The sequence below is a fragment of the Schistocerca cancellata genome, chromosome 4 (assembly GCF_023864275.1).
Source record: "Schistocerca cancellata isolate TAMUIC-IGC-003103 chromosome 4, iqSchCanc2.1, whole genome shotgun sequence".
NCBI lineage: Eukaryota > Metazoa > Arthropoda > Insecta > Orthoptera > Acrididae > Schistocerca > Schistocerca cancellata.
This window is the reverse complement of record NC_064629.1, coordinates 637,954,054-637,973,605: the sequence shown is the minus strand read 5'-3', so window position 1 is coordinate 637,973,605 and position 19,552 is coordinate 637,954,054. Positions and strand designations below refer to the sequence as shown.

Below are 19,552 nucleotides of genomic sequence, written 5' to 3'. Positions count from 1 at the left end.
ACGGGGTTCCATTTAAAAAAAAAACGTAGGTTTTTGTTAAAAAACATACTTCCGTGCATTTTTGTATGGTTTGTATTAAACAATTACACTAGCCCCTCTCCTCACGTTCGGTCTGTGGTATCGGTTCGTCAGTATTTGATGTGGTTTACGAAATATACCCAGCGGTAACGTTAGGTGACTCACCCTGTATACTGTAATGCTTATTCTTTCAAGTTGCCCATATCAAAAATCTCATTTAATCTAGGAATATATAGTTTTTCAAAGAGGCTTGCTACATATTTTTTGGTCATGAACAAGCTGATCATTATATTTAATTACTAGATCATCGTAATTCTTTACAGACTTGCTACTCCTTTTTCTAACTGTGCTCCATATTTTATGATTATATCTTCTGAATTATTAACTTCTGAGATAACATGAAACCATTCTGATTTTTTGTAGATCATCTTACTAAAAAATAATACCTTGATACCACAAGTGCAACTGCACATTTGTGCTTATCCCGATGATTTCGTACTGCTCACTCTTCCTACAACAAGACACTTTAATGCCGTTTGTTATCCAGGGTTTTTATGATGCACTATGGGTGCCACATTTCGCGGGTTTCATATGGAAATAACTCTTTAAAGCAGAGAAATTTATGTGGAAATTTAAAGTTTATATCCATTATCTTATACACCTCGCTCCAACTAATACAGCCCTATGTCAATTAAGCTCGACCCCTATTGCAGCAACTGAACGTCTGACGAATTTAATCTGCGGAAGCCTTCATTGACGTGATACTGACTAAAATAGAGTTGGTCGACCGGGTCATGACAGGCGCAGATTTCAGAGCAAATGGAAAAACGTGGAAATGAGCTGGAAACAAAAAAAAAAAATAAAAACTGAAAACAATACTGATCAATAATCCAATGAGATGTTCAAGTGACTCTACAACGGCAGCGTACCTCCGCAGTATGAAATGAACGATTCCACTTTGCCTCCAGCTTGGTGAATTTCTTCGAAGCACTCCATGGCAAGAAGATGGTCTATTCCAGGATCTAGACCAACTTCGTTAACAATTGTTATTCCAGCATCGACGGCTCTGTAAAAGCATTGACAGAATTTTAAACAGGGAAACAATATGAAATGATATCTAAATCAATTTTAAGACTTCCCTTCTTCGTATCAACTTTTAACGAATTATTGTACATGGTTAGTTTACAATGATTTACCACCTGTTTGCCGCCCGTGGTATTGCTGAAGAACTATCATTGTGGCTCACTGTCACTTATTTGCTACACTTGGTGCTTCAAAGTCTTAAGATTCTGTTATTTTTACAAGTTCCACAAGATTCATTATGTAGCGAAAAATGTATATCATAAAATTAGATTATACAGAATAATGAATTTTAGTAGCATGATATGCGAGTTTAGGTTTATTATGATATTTAATGGGAAAATGAAATTACTATTAATTGTTAGTGAAATAAAACACATTTGGTTAATATTGACGATTTCTTCCACACTAATACAACAGCATTATTTACAATATAGAAATATCATCCGTTTTCTGAAAACAAATATTTTTACACGAGGTGAAAGCTGGATATTTATTTCTTACTTCACAGTTACAGTCTCGACTGCTAAAATAGTCACTGTTCTCTCATACGTTTGAGGATAAGTTTGTTGAAAAATATTGACAGATCAAGTTGTATAATAGAATTCAATTCCGCATATTCAAAATACGATGCTTGCACTCATCAGACGTACTAATTCGGCTACCAGTTACATTAGCTGCATTGAAAACTTCAGTGGCGAGCTATAAGTCGAAATACGCATTAATTTTTTGTTACAAATTTTACTTGGATTTCCCAAGGTGATATGATATGTAAAGTGCAGTCTACTGTCGAGGATTTTTAACAGACTTAATTGCCCCACTGATACGGATCAGAGAGACATCAACGACTGTAAGAGGTTCTAAGAGATAGCTTGGACACTCTCTTGTTCTACTGAGCTGTAAAGACTTTTCGGCTGACAAAGGTGACTATTGAAAACTGGGGGAAGAGCCCCTAACTATATCTTAGTAAGGGCTAAAGTAGCCAAGAAGGGTAGGTTCGAATGGTTCAAAAAATGGCTCTGAGCACTATGAGACTTCACATCTGAGGTCATCAGTCCCCTAGAACTTAGAACTACTTAAACCTAACTAACCTAAGGACATCACACACATCCATGCCCGAGGCAGGATTCGAACCTGCGACCGTAGCGGTCGTGCGGTTCCAGACTGAAGCGCCTAGAACCGCTCTGCCACACAGGCCGGCTAGGTTCGAATGTCAAATCCAGACTTTCATACCGAACAGTGTAAGGGTGGGGGTTAGTTTGTTTTTGCTTGCTTATTCTTGACTTGAGAACAACTGTGTGAGGTGAAATGACAAGTTTACTGTCGCAATATTTCTTATCAAATTACCGCTTTTCGCACAGTTTTCAACTCGCCAACATAAAAACGGCGCAATGGATAACGCATCTTGCCAACATCAGAAAGTGAAATAAGTTTATACACAACAATGTTAAATATTAACTCTCTGAAAGAACATTAATCTTAAGCACAATATTATGAAAGTTTAAATGGAAGTTTTTTTTTACATTAATCCTAAGCACAATAATATAAAAGTTTAATTGGTCGTTTCTTTACAAAATTGCTCCTACACATACGTTATGTTGGTCACTATTACGAAAATCGTCCTGTTCCGGTTCAAAGTTCGGTACTATTTAGGATGACAATCCAGTCTACGGTGGATGGTTAGTCAAGTGACAAACTTGAGCGCAAGATTACCCAAGGCCGCTCGAGTTTACAGTGGACTCAAGCTGGTGAACCAACAAAGTTTACTCCTCTGCACGCGGTATTTACCTTAAGCTGCGACGTGCTGCTTTCTCCCACTGAAATTCCCACAAAACTAATCTGGCCTTTGCTGAACTTTCCAGCAGAAACTTTCCCTATGTTTCTCGTTATGCGAGAAAACATGTACTCAGCCCTAGTCTTATTATGTGGCGATATACACATGCATGGTTGGAGCGGCGTGCATATTATAGTGCCCTCTCAGTTCTCGCAAGAACAATTTACCAATTTGGCTGATTCGTTTCTCCACAGTTTGAGCTAAACGTTGCTACAGCTAATTTTAGCTGGAGTGCAGCCGCTGTGGACGCAATGTCCACACCAATTTCTTCTCTGCGTCGTACGGAGCGTTAAGCGCTCCGTTCTGCACTTGACGCCAGTTCAGAGAAGAGTACCCCAAAATTTCTCTCTTGTCCTCTCGTGGCAGAACTGCCTCCCTCCACTAGGGTTCCTTTTTCACGTCACGGCTTTTTTCGACCAATAGGAACATTCCTCTTACTTTGCAGAAACACCCTCTACCAATCGCAACGTCCCTTCTATCAAACTGCGTCGAAACTTCGGTAGTTTTCTCTTTCCTAGTGAGTGTCCACCAATCGGACGTTTTGTGCCCGTTCTAGATGCCTAAAGTATACTGACTTTTCCGTGTATCGCACTCGCTGGACGAAAATGCGTCACTTGCTTTTGGAATTTCGAAACGCAGTTTGTTAAAGCTTCTTCTCTGCTCTTGTACTGATGCCCTCGCTACAGGCAGCCCTCCAGCTTGAATCACCAGGCCCGGGGTCGCTGTCCTTCCTGCCACCTCTTTAAGTGGTTGCCGGCGTAACTCCCTCAGAGCGGCTTCGCTACGGCGTTGTGGAGCTGGCTTTTCAAAACTAAAATTAACTCGACTCGCGTTCCCTGTTCCACCTTCCTCTCAAAGACATGCATTGTATAGCAATGGTGTGTTAATTACCGTCGATTGACTGTCATCCCTTTTTGCATTATATATTGATAGGCAAATGTCCTCATAATTGTCGATTTACTTCAGATGTCATCTTCACCTTCTCATTGCGATTTGCAAATATCTCATGTAAGGTGCGAATCTGACCATTTATTCTGCCACCTTACAACAGATGCCGGCCGCGGTGGTCTAGCGGTTCTAGGCGCTCAGTCCGGAACCGCGCGACTGCTTCGGTCGCAGGTTCGAATCCTGCCTCGGGCATGGATGTGTGTGAAGTCCTTAGGTTAGTAAGGTTTAAGTAGTTCTAAGTTCTAGAGGACTGATGACCACAGATATTAAGTCCCATAGCGCTCAGAGCCATTTGAACCATCAGCCATTTACAACAGGTGTTAGAAACAAAAATGTAACAAGCTTAATTAATCGCACGGAGGTGTTAATGCCTGTAAGAGGTTCTAACAGACACCGTTGACGCATTTGTGTTTAATTCAACTATAAAGGCACCTCGGTAGAAAAAGTACTTTCGTATCCGAAGATGCACAGCAAAAATAGGTACAATGACAGAAATAAATTAACTAATCAGGCAAAAGTCAGAAACGTAGACTACGAGAATTTGATAACGAGGTCTCATGCGATTGTTGGTACCTCAAGAGAGCATCACAAATAACGACAGCAGCTACAAGACGCAGCAACAAATCTGAGACTTCGGTATAGATACGTCCACAAGTGTTTCTTTATGCCGCCGCAGCCTAAAAGTTATTTATGACCTAGTGCAGTGCCGCTCAGCCCTCTCTCTAAGTAATCAGCGATCAATTGTAATTAGCGCTTACGAGACAGTATGGTTGTAGCATAGATCCGTCTGCGCGCCACTAGACCAGTTATAATGAATATTATATCATGCAAAAGAAAATTAGACTTTGACGTGAACCTATTATTCTATAATGAAGTGTCAAATGTTAGTTATACATCAAGTTTCAGCGGCAGCACCAATTTCATGCCATCTGTGTGAAGACTACTAGTTTCCAAAGCTAAGTATTTACGTTGTTTAAGTTTTTGTAAATAACTAATAGTTTGTGTGCGTATTGTATTATACTCTCGGCCTCCTCCTGAACCACTTTCCTATAATATGAAACAGGATTTATATCAGCATATGGACTTAAACCGGATTAAATTTAAAGAAAATGTTCAGCATCTTGTAAAATGAAACTAGTACACATTCAAACATAAGAATTAATGACCTCAATCAGATACAGAAGGAGGCATTTACTAACGAGAAGGCGAGAGTTTACAGCAATCGAAAAAACCAACATGATAGAATATGATGAATTAAAGTAAACTATTTGAAAATGTTTTCAAGAGGATGTGAGAAGAGACAATAAAATTTTGGTAACTGAAATAATTTAAAAGAACAGAAGTATGAAACATAATCTAATGATTTGTAGATACTACTTTACACTAGTTAAGGTGGTAGATGACACACTGACAATAGTAAGAAAACTGTACAGTCATTTCATGATTTCTTTGACCGTCTGAACAGTTGAAGAAAAAAGTCAGAAAATAGATGCTTTTTAATTAACATAATTGTATTCTGAAAGTAATGGCAAATGAGCCCGGCCGTCTAGCCGCGCAGTCTAACGCGCTGCTTCCCGAGCAGGAAAGGGTGCCGGTCCCCGGCACGAATCCGCCCCATGGATTAGTGCCGAGGTCCGGTGTGCCGGCCAGCCTGTGGATGGTTTTTAAGGCGGTTTTCCATCTGCCGCGGCGAATGTGGGCTTGTTCCCCTTATTCCGCCTCATTTACACTATGTCGGCGATTGCTGTGCAGGTTTTGAACCACTGAGGGCTAAGGCTGGACGAAGCCTCTTTGTCGTTTCCAGGTCCTCGGTTCAATGCACAATGCACAGTACACAATGCCAAATGAAGTGGAAAGCGCCACTCGCGGCATGAAGAAAGGGAAGACGTGTGGAATAATGGTGTTTTAATAGAAACGGTTAAAGCTGATGGGAAAGTAGTATAAAAAGAACTTATATAATAATATACAGAATTTATATAGCAGAATGAGTATGGATAACTACTTTGTCTGTGAGTTAGGGTCTTCGAGGAAGCTTTTCACTAGACTCAATAAAATCTCGACTAACAGCCCTTGAAAAATATGGAACTGTTTGAACCTATGTTTGGTAATGAAAATTACACACCGTCAATGCTCCTGTTTCCATTAGACTCTATTAAGATACTGAGAAATTCAGAACTGAAAGAGGAGCCAGGCAAGAATAATGCATACCTATACTATTATCAGTAGTACTGTTAGAAGATGCCTACATATTGACCAAAAGTGTACTCTGGAAGGTTGTAGGCCCTTTCACCGCCTCCTCCCCCCCCCCCCCCCCCCCCCAATTCCCTCTTCCTCTGAGAAACTGAGACTACGCGGATGAAATACATTTCAAAAAAATCCCCCTAAATAATGAAACAAACTTAATCCTCATTCAGAATCAAACATTAGATACACACCTGAGTTTATCCTTCTGAGGCGATAGTAAGGACCTGAAATGTTTTTATTCTCGACGCGACTTTTCAGCATTGTTACCCACGTTCAGGCCACGAAAAATAGTGGCGATAAAGAAGTGCATCTTCATGTGCTGTATAGCTAAATTTTTTCTTTCTGACACTACAAGCAACGCATTTGTTTGCGATATGTTGTTTCATTTTAAGACGAGTGAACCTTCTGTTCGTGGAGAAATGAAGCTTTTTATGCATGCAGCTGTCCTCTCTAGTTCGCTGTACACTTTTTCGTAATACTTCTAAAGCCTTCCACACGATCCCCTTCCCATTCCTGCATTAGTTCTTGTATATCCATACGTGTAACGTCCCTGTGTGAGTCAACAGCCTACTAAAAATGAATGTATGGCCACCAAAGCTCTTTCACTCATTTATTGTGGCATCTCTGAGTGTGTCTTAAATTTTCAGCCATCGGTTGCTTCCCATTGGGAGAGACGCACTGCGCACAAAACGGACGCAGCAAGAAGCAGTAGCAGATGTGATGCGCCTGAGAGTTATGAGGCTGGGCAGCCTAGCACGCGTCACGAGAAAAAACGTCCCATGGGTACAACTTAAGCACGGCGTCACTCGACACAATATGGAGTGCCACGCTACAAATATGTACAATCCTGCGTCTTTTCAGATTTCGTTAAATTTAGACCGTTGTAACACTTCTGCTATGATGCGATATTGATTAATACATACATGTTACAAAAATCTTCTCCTAAACCACTGGATCGATTACAACCAATCTTCATACACACATGACTTAGTATCTGGAAAGGACCACTGTGGGTGAAAAAAACCACCTATCTCTCAAAGGGATGGCGGTGAAAAGCCGGCCGGAGTGGCCGTGCGGTTCTAGGCGCTGCAGTCTGGAGCCGAGCGACAGCTACGGTCGCAGGTTCGAATCTTGCCTCTGGCATGGATGTGTGTGATTTTCTTAGGTTAGTTAGGTTTAATTAGTTCTAAGTTCTAGGCGACTGTTGACCTCAGAAGTTAAGTCGCATAGTGCTCAGAGCCATTTGAACCATTTGATGGTGGTGAAAAAGAAGCTAACTCACGACGCGCAGTTAGTCAGACTATATTTATCCAGTATTCGAAACTGATGACACTTAGTGACTTGCAGCAAACATTACACGTAGTTTCAGATCTTTATGAGATTTTTTCTCGCTAATAGCCCCCACAAAATGATGAAAGGAAATAAGTTTATCGCTTACTACATTTTCGCTGTTCATGCAGCAAAACTGTTACATCAAGTATGACCTTTTAATTTATTACTTCCTTACCACTAACTCTATTTGCAACAAATTTTGCAGACAGTATTTACATATACCAGTGAATGTATCTCCAAAAACACATCACTGCATGACCCATGGTTCATATACACTGAGATGGATGAAAAACTGCTGTATCGCGCTTGACATTTTAATTTATTTCTTCTTTAATACTAAATCGATTCGTAAAACATTTCGCAGAGAGTATCTACATCTACCACTGAATGTATTCGCAGAATTCTATCATTGTAGGACACAAAGTTCAGGAGATATGACGTCATAAATAACGAGACGCGTGAAAACGAAACTGCAGAGCGAAATTCGCTAGATATACAGGTGAAATATGTGTACAAATATGTGTGAATCATATTAAATATAATCGAGATATATGTGACATGTGCGAACCCGGGAAAAGCCACGGGTAAAAAGCTCCTCCAAAGCTGCTGAATCGACTTCAACCTAATTTAATACACATCTTACTGTCTGGAGAATCACCAACTTCCTGCTGGGGTGAGGATGGTAACGTGATGATAGAGAAAGGGAGAGGAAAAGATGGACAGGCAGAGAGCACGAAGGAGGAGATGGATACAGGTAGAGGGGAGGAGCGATGGGCAGAGAAAGGGGGAAGAAGGAGATCAACTAATGTAAGATTGGAATAAATCCATATTCGGCCAGCACAGGATACTATGCTAGTTTTTTTTATCTTCCTGGGATAATACTGCGCAACAGGAGAACGTAGATAGAGCGACTAATAAACTTAAGAATAATCAAGTGCCACGGGAAGATAGGATAACGGCAGAGATGTTGAAGGTAGGAGGTGAAACAATTTATAATGTGATATACAGTCTCATAAGTGAAGTACGGAGAAAAGAGGACATCCTAAAAGAGTGGAAGTCGGCGACCATTACCCCACTGCACAAAAAGAACAGTTAAAGGAAGTGCAACAGCGACAGAGGTACATCTCTGGTAAGTGTACCATACAACGTGCAATCGTTAATAATTCTTGAAAAACTGAAGCCTTTTGCTGACGATCTTGTTGGAGACTACCAGGCAGGTTTTCGGGCAGGAAGATCAACCGTGGATTAAATTTTCACTATGAGGCATATCTGGGAACAGTGCAGGGAATTCAACCGTCGGTTCCTGGTAACTTTTGTAGATTTCTTAAAGGCGTATGATAGTATACACAGATTAAGTACGAACAGCATCCTGAGGGGGTTTGTCCTACTAAGGAAGTTAATAACATTGGTGAAGATGTGTACAGCGGTGACAACAGTCAAGGTGAAATATCAGGGGGAGCCGTTCAAGGAATTCAGCGGCAGAACAAATGTGAGCTAAGGAGAAAGTAATTCAGCAAATGAAAAGAGAAGGCGAAGGGGTGAAGCTCAAGGGAAGAACACTGTCGTTGGAATATGCAGACGACATTGCAGCCAGAGCGGAGACCGAGGAAGAGATGGCAGAAACTAGGGGACTTAGCAAATAATGCTAGTGAGATTAGGCGGTGAATTGACGTGGAGAAGTATCCAGAGCAGCCCCTAACAATGCCCCATTACAGGTAGGAATATGGAGAATAGCTAAGGTGGAAGATCTTAAGTACATCGGGACATGGTTCAACATGTATGATATCTTAAAACAAGAAATTAATCAACGTACTGTCAATGGAACTAAAACTTATTTCAGTCTGAAGCAGATAATGTCTTCCAAAAAACTTAATTAACACCAAACGTAAAGCCTATAATGCAGTGAAAGAACCAATGTTGTAATATGGGACAGAAACCTTAAACACTACAAAAAAAGGTGAAGAAAACCTGTTTATCTATGAACGGAAATCATAAGAAACATCATTGTACGAATTCGCGAAGAGAACACCTGTAGACGTAGAAGGAACGATGGTCTGTACGCCATGATGAGACGAAAGAATATAAAGCAGAAAATGAAAGCGAGGAGTAAAAGCTTGGCAAGGCACATTGCCGGGAGACCGGACACTTGCCGGCTCAAAGCTATGCTTACGAGAAAATCTGATGGTACGCTTCTAATTGGAACACCAAGAGAAGCGACGGGATGATGAACTGCAGGACGGTCATCATCAGCTGGGTGTGAATAAGAAGTAAATCCAAAGTGCACAAGATCGCCATCTACGGAGGAACATCTTAAGTTGGACGCATGAGCTTCAAGGTTCGTGATTGCCAATGTGTATGTATGTAATACTGCTAAGGGGTGAACCCTTCGACTCAGATGATATAGCTGCTGAACATTTCAAAGGAAACTTGAGTCTCATTTCAGATAGTTACCCCACTCATACACTTATGTAGTTGGTGGTGACTTCAATCTACCCTCGATATGTTGACGAAAATACGTGTTTACATCTACATCTGCTCTCTGCACACCTCCGCGATGTGCTCTGCAGAGGGTACGTCACATTGTGCCAGTTATTAGGGTTTCTTCCCATTCCATTCACATATGGAATACGGGAAGAATGACTGACTGAGTGCCTCTGTGAGTGTTGTAGTTATTCTAATCTTGTCCTCATGATTCCTATGTCAGTGATACATATGGGGTTGTCGTATATTCCTAGAGACATCACTTAAAGACGGTTCCTGAAACTCTGTTAGTCGACATTCTCTATCTTCATGTTCATGTACGTATATGTATAATCTTGACACGGTTTATGTGCTATAAGGAAAATACTGTATTCTATGTCTGGATGATTTGAAAATGGGTTGAGATAACCCGAAACTAGTCGTGAATTAAATTAAAAGCGTCTTGCAAACTTTGGCTGTTTCTATATCGTACTAATTTTGTAAATATGTCTTACTACTTCAGGATATGCTTGACAGCTTGTGGTAGCACACTGTACCAGGTGTGTACAGACTGCTATAATAACTCATTTCTGTTTGACGTGAGATCACTACTGTTGCCACTGCTGAAGATGGAAGAAATTGCCTTGTTTCTTTAGTGGGAAACACAGTTACCACCATAATAAAGGCGCACAAAAGGGCTGTGGGAAATATTCGTACAATATAGTTTATTGTCCTAAACCATAAAAATAAAATTATCAAAAAATAAATACCAATTGATCACAACTCTATTGCAATACCAAAATTAATTTCGCTGAGAAACTACAAAAAATGCACCCAAAAAGGGTTAAATTTAATGATGTTTCTTTCTAATGTAGTTTTACAAAAAGTAATTTTAATATTTTGTGATGTCTTTCCTACGTACATCGTTGTATAGGTGCAGCAAACAAATCCAAAGTTCGCCGGCGCCCGATAGTAAACACACAAACTCTCTACTACTTGTTCACTTTCCGAAGAGCTAAAGCACTGATGAGAGTCGTTGTTTCGATGTAAGTCTATTGGCCCTACCCAGTACCGGAAGCGATTTTGGGGCAGCCAACCTTCAGATCGGAGGCAGACATAAAACGTCGTCCGAAATCGTTCTGAATGCGTTCTCAGAAAATTATTTTGAACATTTTGTTCAGAAGTCCACTCGAAGTGTAAATGTCTGCGAAAACACGCATGACCTCTTAGCAACAAATAATTATGACCAAATAGGGAGCCTCATGAAGGGATAAAGGGATTAGTGACCATAAGGTCGTTGCAGCGAGACTGAATACCGTCACATCCAAACCCACCATAAATAAACGCAAGATACATCTGTTTAAAAAAGCAGATGAAAATTCGCTTGAGGCCTTCCTAAGAGACAATGTCCACTCCTTCCAATCTGAATATGTAAGTGTACACCACATGTGGTATGAATTCAAGGAAATAGTATCGACGGCTATTGAGAGACATATACCAAATAACTTAATAAAAGATGGTATTGATTCCACATGGTGCACAAAACAGGTTAGGACACAGTTACGGAAGCAACGAAAAAAAACATACCAAATTTAAAAGATCGCAAAACCCTCAAGATTGGCGAAGTTTTACAGAAGCTCGAAATGTGCGCGAACTTCAAGGCGATATGCTTCTAATACTTACCACAACGAAACTCTGTCTCGAAATCTGGTAGAAAATCCAAAGAGATTCTTGTCGAATGTAAGGTACACCAGCGAAATTACGCAATCAGTACCCTGACTGCGCGATAACAACGGTGGTATTACTGATGGCAATGCCACTACAGCAAAGTTACTAAATACGGTTTTCCGAAATTCCTTCACCAAAGAAGACGAAGTAAATATTCCAGAATTCGTACGAAGAACAAATGCCAACATGAGTAACACAGAAGTAGATATCCTCGGTGTAGCTTAAATCCCTTAATAAAGGCAAGGCCTAAGGTCCTGATTGTATACTGGTCTGGTTCCTCCAGAGTATGCTGATTCTATAGGTCCGTCCTTAGCAATCATACACAACCGATCGCTCGTTGACAGATCCATACCTAATAACTGGAAAGCTGCACAAGTCACACGAATACCCAAGAAAAGAAATAGGAGTAATCCGCTGAATTACAGATCCGTATTGTTAACGATGATTTACTGTAGGATTTTGGAACATATACTGTGTTCGAGCATTGTGAGTTATCTCGAAGAAAATGGTTTATTAACAAACATGCTAAATTTTTTGTAAGATCATGAACAACACAAGGGTTTAATTTATTAGAGGAAAGAATAGTGTGAAAAGCCACCAACTGGAATATTCCTTCCTGGGGACAGAGTGGTGGTACTGACGCTGCAGAAGCCATCTTTGTGACCAGGTAGGAGGTGGGTGGAACGAGACACGGAAGAGCGACTGCCGGAAAGCCTCCGTGCGCGCTCGAATCTCTCTAATTTTACATTCGTGATCTCCTCAGGAGGTATAATTAGGGGGAAGCAATATATTCTATACCTTATCCAGAAACGCACCCTCTCGAAACCTGGACAGCAAGCTACACCGCGATGCAGAGCGCCTCTCTTACAGAGTCTGCCACTTGAGTTTGCTAAACAACTCCGTAACGCTATCACGCTTACCAAATAACCCTGTGACGAAACGCGCCGCTTTTCTTTGGATCTTCTCTATCTCCTCTGTCAACCCTCCCTGGTACGGATCCCACACTGATGACCAATACTCAAGTATAGGTCGAACGAGTATTTTGTAAGCCACCTCCTTTGTTGATGGACTACATTTTCTAAGGACTCTCCCAATGAATCTCAACCTGGCACCCGCCTTACCAACAATTAATTTTATATAATCATTCCACTTCAAATCGTTCCGCACGCATACCCCCAGATATTTTACAGAAGTAACTGCTACCAGTGTTTGTTCCGCTATCATATAATCATACAGTAAAAGATTCTTCTTTCTATGTATCCGCAATACATTACATTTGTCTATGTTAAGGGTCAGTTGCCACTCCCTGCACCAAGTGCCTATCCGCTGCAGATCTTCCTGCATTTCGCTGCAATTTTCTAATGCTCTGTATACTACAGCATCATCCGCGAAAAGCCGCATGGAACTTCCGACACTATCTACTAGGTCATTTATATATATTGTGAAAAGCAATGGTCCCATAACACTCCCCTGTGGCACGCCAGAGGTTACTTTTACGTCTGTAGACGTCTCCCCATTGAGAACAACATGCTGTGTTCTGTATGCTATAAACTCTGCAATCCAGCCACACAGTTGGTCTCTTACTTTGTTTATCAGGCGACAGTGCTGAACTGTATCGAACGCCTTCCGGACGTAAAGGAAAATAGCATCTACCTGGGAGCCTGTATCTAATATTTTCTGGGTCTCATGAACAAATAAAGCGAGTTGGGTCTCACACGATCGCTGTTTCCGGAATCCATGTTTATTCCTACAGAGTAGATTCTAGGTTCCACAGGACCTTACCACAAATTTCCAAAAAACATTCCAAAAACACACACACACACACACACACACACACACACACACACTTTCCTTATTCACTTTTTGATTTTTTGGGCTTTCTCTTTCGGCCTCGCCTAACTCACCTTCCTGTGGTTTACCGGTTCTACCTGTGGATCCATTTTAGAGCCATAATTTCCATATTGATAGATTCTCTGAAAGTAAGTTATCTGTGAACTTTGAAAATTGATGTATAAGGCGTGTTCAAAAAACAACGGGAATTTTGTCGATCTGCATGTTATATTAGTTCGATTTGCGTGATTTTTCCTGCGTTGTGTTGGCAAATGCGTCTGAAAAGCCACTGTTAGAAATATCCAATATTTAGTCTGTTGACAACTGTCAAACAAGTTACAGGGGTTATAAATGTGCTAATAAATGTTAAACATTGCTTACGGTTAGTCTCCTATGAGTAAACAACGGTTTTACGTGTATATAAGCGCTTTGAAGAAGGCCCTGCAGACGTTAAAGACCGTGGAAGCCCCAACACATCATCAACCGATGAAATCGTGAAAAAAGTGAAAGGAATGATTATGAAAGATCGCCGAATCATAACCAGACAAGTCGTTCACAGTGTTCGCATATCATTTCTCTCGTGTCATAACATTTTTTTCGAGCGTTCTGTGTATGAAACGTAGGACAGCAAAATTTGTCCCAAAAGTGTTGGATTTCGAACAAAAATAGCAGCGACGCAAGTTGCTCAGGAGTCGTTTGATGAAGTCAACAACGATCCAGAACTACCGAAACGTATCGTAACATATGATGGAACATAGGTTTACGTAGATGAGCCAAATCTAACGCTCAGCCGTCCCAGTGGAAGCATTCTGGATCGCTAATACTGAAAATAGCTTGAGAATTGCGTTCAAATGTGTATGTTATGCTCACTGTGTTGTTCGATTTTAACGTCGTAGTGCACCATGATTTCCTGCCGCAGGGATGAACGATAAATAAGAAGTACAGGGTGTTTATAAATGAATATCGGGGTTTTACGCTTTATAATATTTATTACGTTAAACTTACAGTTATAAATAATACACTCCTGGAAATTGAAATAAGAACACCGTGAATTCATTGTCCCAGGAAGGGGAAACTTTATTGACACATTCCTGGGGTCAGATACATCACATGATCACACTGACAGAACCACAGGCACATAGACACAGGCAACAGAGCATGCACAATGTCGGCACTAGTACAGTGTATATCCACCTTTCGCAGCAATGCAGGCTGCTATTCTCCCATGGAGACGATCGTAGAGATGCTGGATGTAGTCCTGTGGAACGGCTTGCCATGCCATTTCCACCTGGCGCCTCAGTTGGACCAGCGTTCGTGCTGGACGTGCAGACCGCGTGAGACGACGCTTCATCCAGTCCCAAACATGCTCAATGGGGGACAGATCCGGAGATCTTGCTGGCCAGGGTAGTTGACTTACACCTTCTAGAGCACGTTGGGTGGCACGGGATACATGCGGACGTGCATTGTCCTGTTGGAACAGCAAGTTCCCTTGCCGGTCTAGGAATAGTAGAACGATGGGTTCGATGACGGTTTGGATGTACCGTGCACTATTCAGTGTCCCCTCGACGATCACCAGTGGTGTACGGCCAGTGTAGGAGATCGCTCCCCACACCATGATGCCGGGTGTTGGCCCTGTGTGCCTTGGTCGTATGCAGTCCTGATTGTGGCGCTCACCTGCACGGCGCCCAATACGCATACGATCATCATTGGCACCAAGGCAGAAGCGACTCTCATCGCTGAAGACGACACGTCTCCATTCGTCCCTCCATTCACGCCTGTCGCGACACCACTGGAGGCGGGCTGCACGATGTTGGGGCGTGAGCGGAAGACGGCCTAACGGTGTGCGGGACCGTAGCCCAGCTTCATGGAGACGGTTGCGAATGGTCATCGCCGATACCCCAGGAGCAACAGTGTCCCTAAGTTGCTGGGAAGTGGCGGCGCGGTCCCCTACGGCACTGCGTAGGATCCTACGGTCTTGGCGTGCATCCGTGCGTCGCTGCGGTCCGGTCCCAGGTCGACGGGCACGTGCACCTTCCGCCGACCACTGGCGACAACATCGATGTACTGTGGAGACCTCACGCCCCACGTGTTGAGCAATTCGGCGGTACGTCCACCCGGCCTCCCGCATGCCCACTATACGCCCTCGCTCAAAGTCCGTCAACTGCACATACGGTTCACGTCCACGCTGTCGCGGCATGCAACCAGTGTTAAAGACTGCGATGGAGCTCCGTATGCCACGGCAAACTGGCTGACACTGACGGCGGCGGTGCACAAATGCTGCGCAGCTAGCGCCATTCGACGGCCAACACCGCGGTTCCTGGTGTGTCCGCTGTGCCGTGCGTGTGATCATTGCTTGTACAGCCCTCTCGCAGTGTCCAGAGCAAGTATGGTGGGTCTGACACACCGGTGTCAATGTGTTCTTTTTTCCATTTCCAGGAGTGTATGTCAAATGAAAGAGCAACTCAAACAGTTTTACTGAGAACCTTATAAATGTTCAATGTGAGCACCATTTGTCATACTGCACATCTCACGTCTTGAACTTCACTATACCCAAGCGCTGGATAGGCCGCAAGGGGCCCAATGACAGGGCTTGCTTTGCATGGCCTCCACGTTCACCCGACCTAACGCCATGCGATTTTTTCCTTTGGGGCTTCATCAAGGATCGTGTGTACGTGCCTCCGCTACCAGCAGACCTCCCTGAATTAAGAAACCGGATTGAAGCAGCTGTTCCTACAACCACTGAAGACACACTTATCAACGTTTGGGAAGAACTCGGCTGTAGACTTGATGTGTGCCGTGTGACAAATGGTGGTAACATTGAACATTTATAAGGTTCTTGGTGAAACTGTCTGAATTGCTCTTTCATTAGACATATCATTTATAACTGTAAGTTTAATATAATAAATATTATAAAGCGTTCGAACCCCGATATTCATTTATAAACACCCTGTATTATTTACAAGTTCAACGCCGTTTGCGTGAAGCATTTTTGGCCGAAAACAGTACTGCAAGAAAAACACAGCCTCCTTATTCACCAGACATGACCTCATGTGACTTTTTCCATTAAGAATTACAAACTTAAGTAACAGATATAAAGATTTTTTTAGATGTAGTCAGCAGAGATATTGGTGTAGGTGTTCCCCAGACTATGATATACTTTTGCACAGAGGGTTTTTATCCAAATAATCTGGATTATAATTTGCTAATATATATTTAGAATGGTACTTATTTTTATGTGTTACTATTTTTAAGTATACTGTTTAAGCATCTGAAGAAATTCATTCATGCTCAAGTTTTTCGTATAATATTTTATCCTCATATTTTTTGTAATGTGAATATACCTCCAGCTCTTCTAGCACATCCATTTTATGACCTTTATATAGTGGGTGCAGCAGTTTTGACATTTTGCTCTACTTTTCCAAGTTTGTTATTTTAGATGTATACTGTGCACAAGAAATTGAGTGTAATGTTCAATATGTGTGAGATTCTGCACAAATGGTCACAAGAAAACTGTAAGTAGAAGTTCTTCCAAATTTCGCCACTAATTATATAAAAGATTAATTATCAAGCAAACTTGTTCGTCATTATATATTGTAGTAAAGACAACGGAACAATGAAAAACCTCATACATCAAAAAAATCACAAATAAATCGCATAGTACACAGTGAAAAACGTGTTAGAAAATGGGAATCATTTCTTGAAAAGTGTCCCGAAAAAAAAGGCCAGGAAATCGTGACTGGTAGCAGAAAACAAATCAAATTATTGGTGAATACATCACATAGCCAGCGGAAATTTAAACCACGATGGCTTCTCAGCGTTCGTCTATCAAGGACTGAAACGATCCTCCTAGATTTCTACTGCACCACTCTGTCAGGGTCAAGATTGGCTGAGAATCGTTGAGGAGATAAGAAAAGGTACTCGAAAGCTAGAAATGTCGACACTTACTGCTGGTGCAGGCTGGCCATCTCGGGCGTGCAGTAGGAGGCGGTGATCATGTTGACGCGGCAGTGGATGCACGCCTCGGCGACGACGTGGTGCAGGCGGTAGGGCAGCAGCGAGACGACGCAGTCGGCGGACGCCACCAGCTCGCGCAGCGTCTCGGGCCGGTCCAGCACGTCGACCAGCACCGGCCGCACCGACGCGTAGCGCGACGCCACAGCGTCCGCCTCGTCCTTCAGCGCCGACGCTGCCACACAGCACAGCCTGCTTATGCAACAGCTACTACTCCACGACTATTCACACTACCGCCTAATGCTGCTCGACACCGTTATGCACTCGTTTCAACTCCACTCTCCAACAGCGTTGGATATGAGCTCATAAGTCCTGGAACTTTGTTTGTTCTTCTTTCCTGTACTGTGTTAGGCACGAGGAGAAGTTCATTTTGCAAATGGCAACTGCAATGTAATTACAGAAAAAGGCACAACAACTCCTGGTACAGAATGCTAATGAAACCCTCACGGATGTTTACAGCTACTCATTAGGCAATAAACTAATACCTAACACAAAGAAAACAGACAGCAGGAATATGATGATACAACTGTGTGCCAGACCGGGATTCGAACTTGGAACCTTGCCTTCAGCAGGCAAATGTTTTACCACAAACTTCGCAGAAGTTGAAACTTCCTGGCAGATTAAAACTGTGTGCCGGACCGAGACTCGAAGTCGGGACCTTTGCCTTTCGCGGCCAAGTGTTCTACCAGCTGAGCTACCCAAACACGACTCACGACCCGTCCTCACAGCTATAATTCCGCCAGCACCACGTCTCCTACCTTCCAAACTTGAAAGAAGCTCTCCTGCGAACCTCGCAGAACTATCACTCCTGGAAGAAAGGATATTGCGGAGACATGGCTTTGTCACAGCCTGGGGGATGTTTCCAGAATTAAATTTTCACTCTGCAACGGAGTGTGCGCTGATATGAAACTTCCTGGCAGATTAAAACCGTGTACTGGACTGGGACTCGAATGCAGACCTGAGACCTGGTGTTGCGCACAGCTGTTAACTGTCAGGAAGTTTCAGATCATTGTACAATCCGCCGCGGAGTGAAAATTCATTCCCGAAGCGTCAGTATAAGTTTGAAGAGGGGAAAATAATAGTGTAATATTTAATGGTGATGATACTTCCATAAATTATGTAACAAACCTACATTTTTTTAGGAATAAATATTGACTATTTTTGAAGTGGAATGAGTATGCAAAGCTGACAAGAAAGAGAATGTCATCAGCAGCTTATGTCCTTAGACTTCCGTCGTCGGTGTGTAATGGCAAAGTGCCTTGTAGTTATATATTATTCCTATGTACACTCAGTTCTTATGTATGATACGATTATTTTGTGATCATGTGCTCAAAATATTCAAACTAATGAAAAAGTAATAAGAACGGTAACTAAAGACAGTAATAGGGCTTATCTGTTTAAATAGTTGAGAATTGTAACTGCACCATCTGAGTACATCTAGGAAACCACTATGCACATTAAGAAAAAACATTATTAATTTTTCCGCTAACAGTTCTACTCATGGTCATAGAGACATATTGAGATTTAACTTGCATGTACTAAGAACAATTAACCAAAAAACATTATTTTCTACTGAGGAATGAAACTGTGCCACATATTGCCAAAGGAAATGATTGAAATAGCTAAAACCAACATATTTATAGAGGAAATTGAAGCATGCTTCTTAAACAATACATAATGTACAGTGAAGGACCCCTTCGATAACACAAAGTAGGTGTTAATTAAAAAATTTAAGGATTGGTAAACATAAAAAAATAAAGCGTCTTGTGACATTGTCACATATCTCAGTGTGGTATTTAACTGGACTCTGCATTCTTATATGTGGTAATGTCTCATTATCTGCCAACATTTTTTGGGTACTGTATTATGAGTAGTGGACCTATGTGCCTGAGAGAAAAGTTCCGAGTTATTCGCGCTAGGACGGTGCACTGATGGTTTAGTGTCAGGGACCTGTTGTCGGCAGAGGGAGACGGGCAGTTTTCGTGGAAGTGAGGCTGCTGGCTGTTTCGTGCTATGGTGGACAGAGCCAGCACCCTGGCCTAGTTGTGGGTAGGAGGCGTTGTGCCA

At 42.1% G+C, this 19,552-nt stretch overlaps 1 protein-coding gene across 1 annotated transcript in view; it reads right to left on the bottom strand.

The window, feature by feature from the left end:
• LOC126184532 (alpha-aminoadipic semialdehyde synthase, mitochondrial) overlaps positions 1-19,552 on the bottom strand; it is a 207,159-nt gene that overhangs the window by 94,896 nt on the left and 92,711 nt on the right. The window contains exons 11-12 of the mRNA XM_049926937.1: positions 17,420-17,660; positions 948-1,084 (exon numbers count right to left, since the gene is read on the bottom strand). Of these exons, the coding sequence (XP_049782894.1) occupies positions 948-1,084; positions 17,420-17,660 (378 nt within the window). The remainder of the gene's footprint in view (positions 1-947; positions 1,085-17,419; positions 17,661-19,552) is intronic.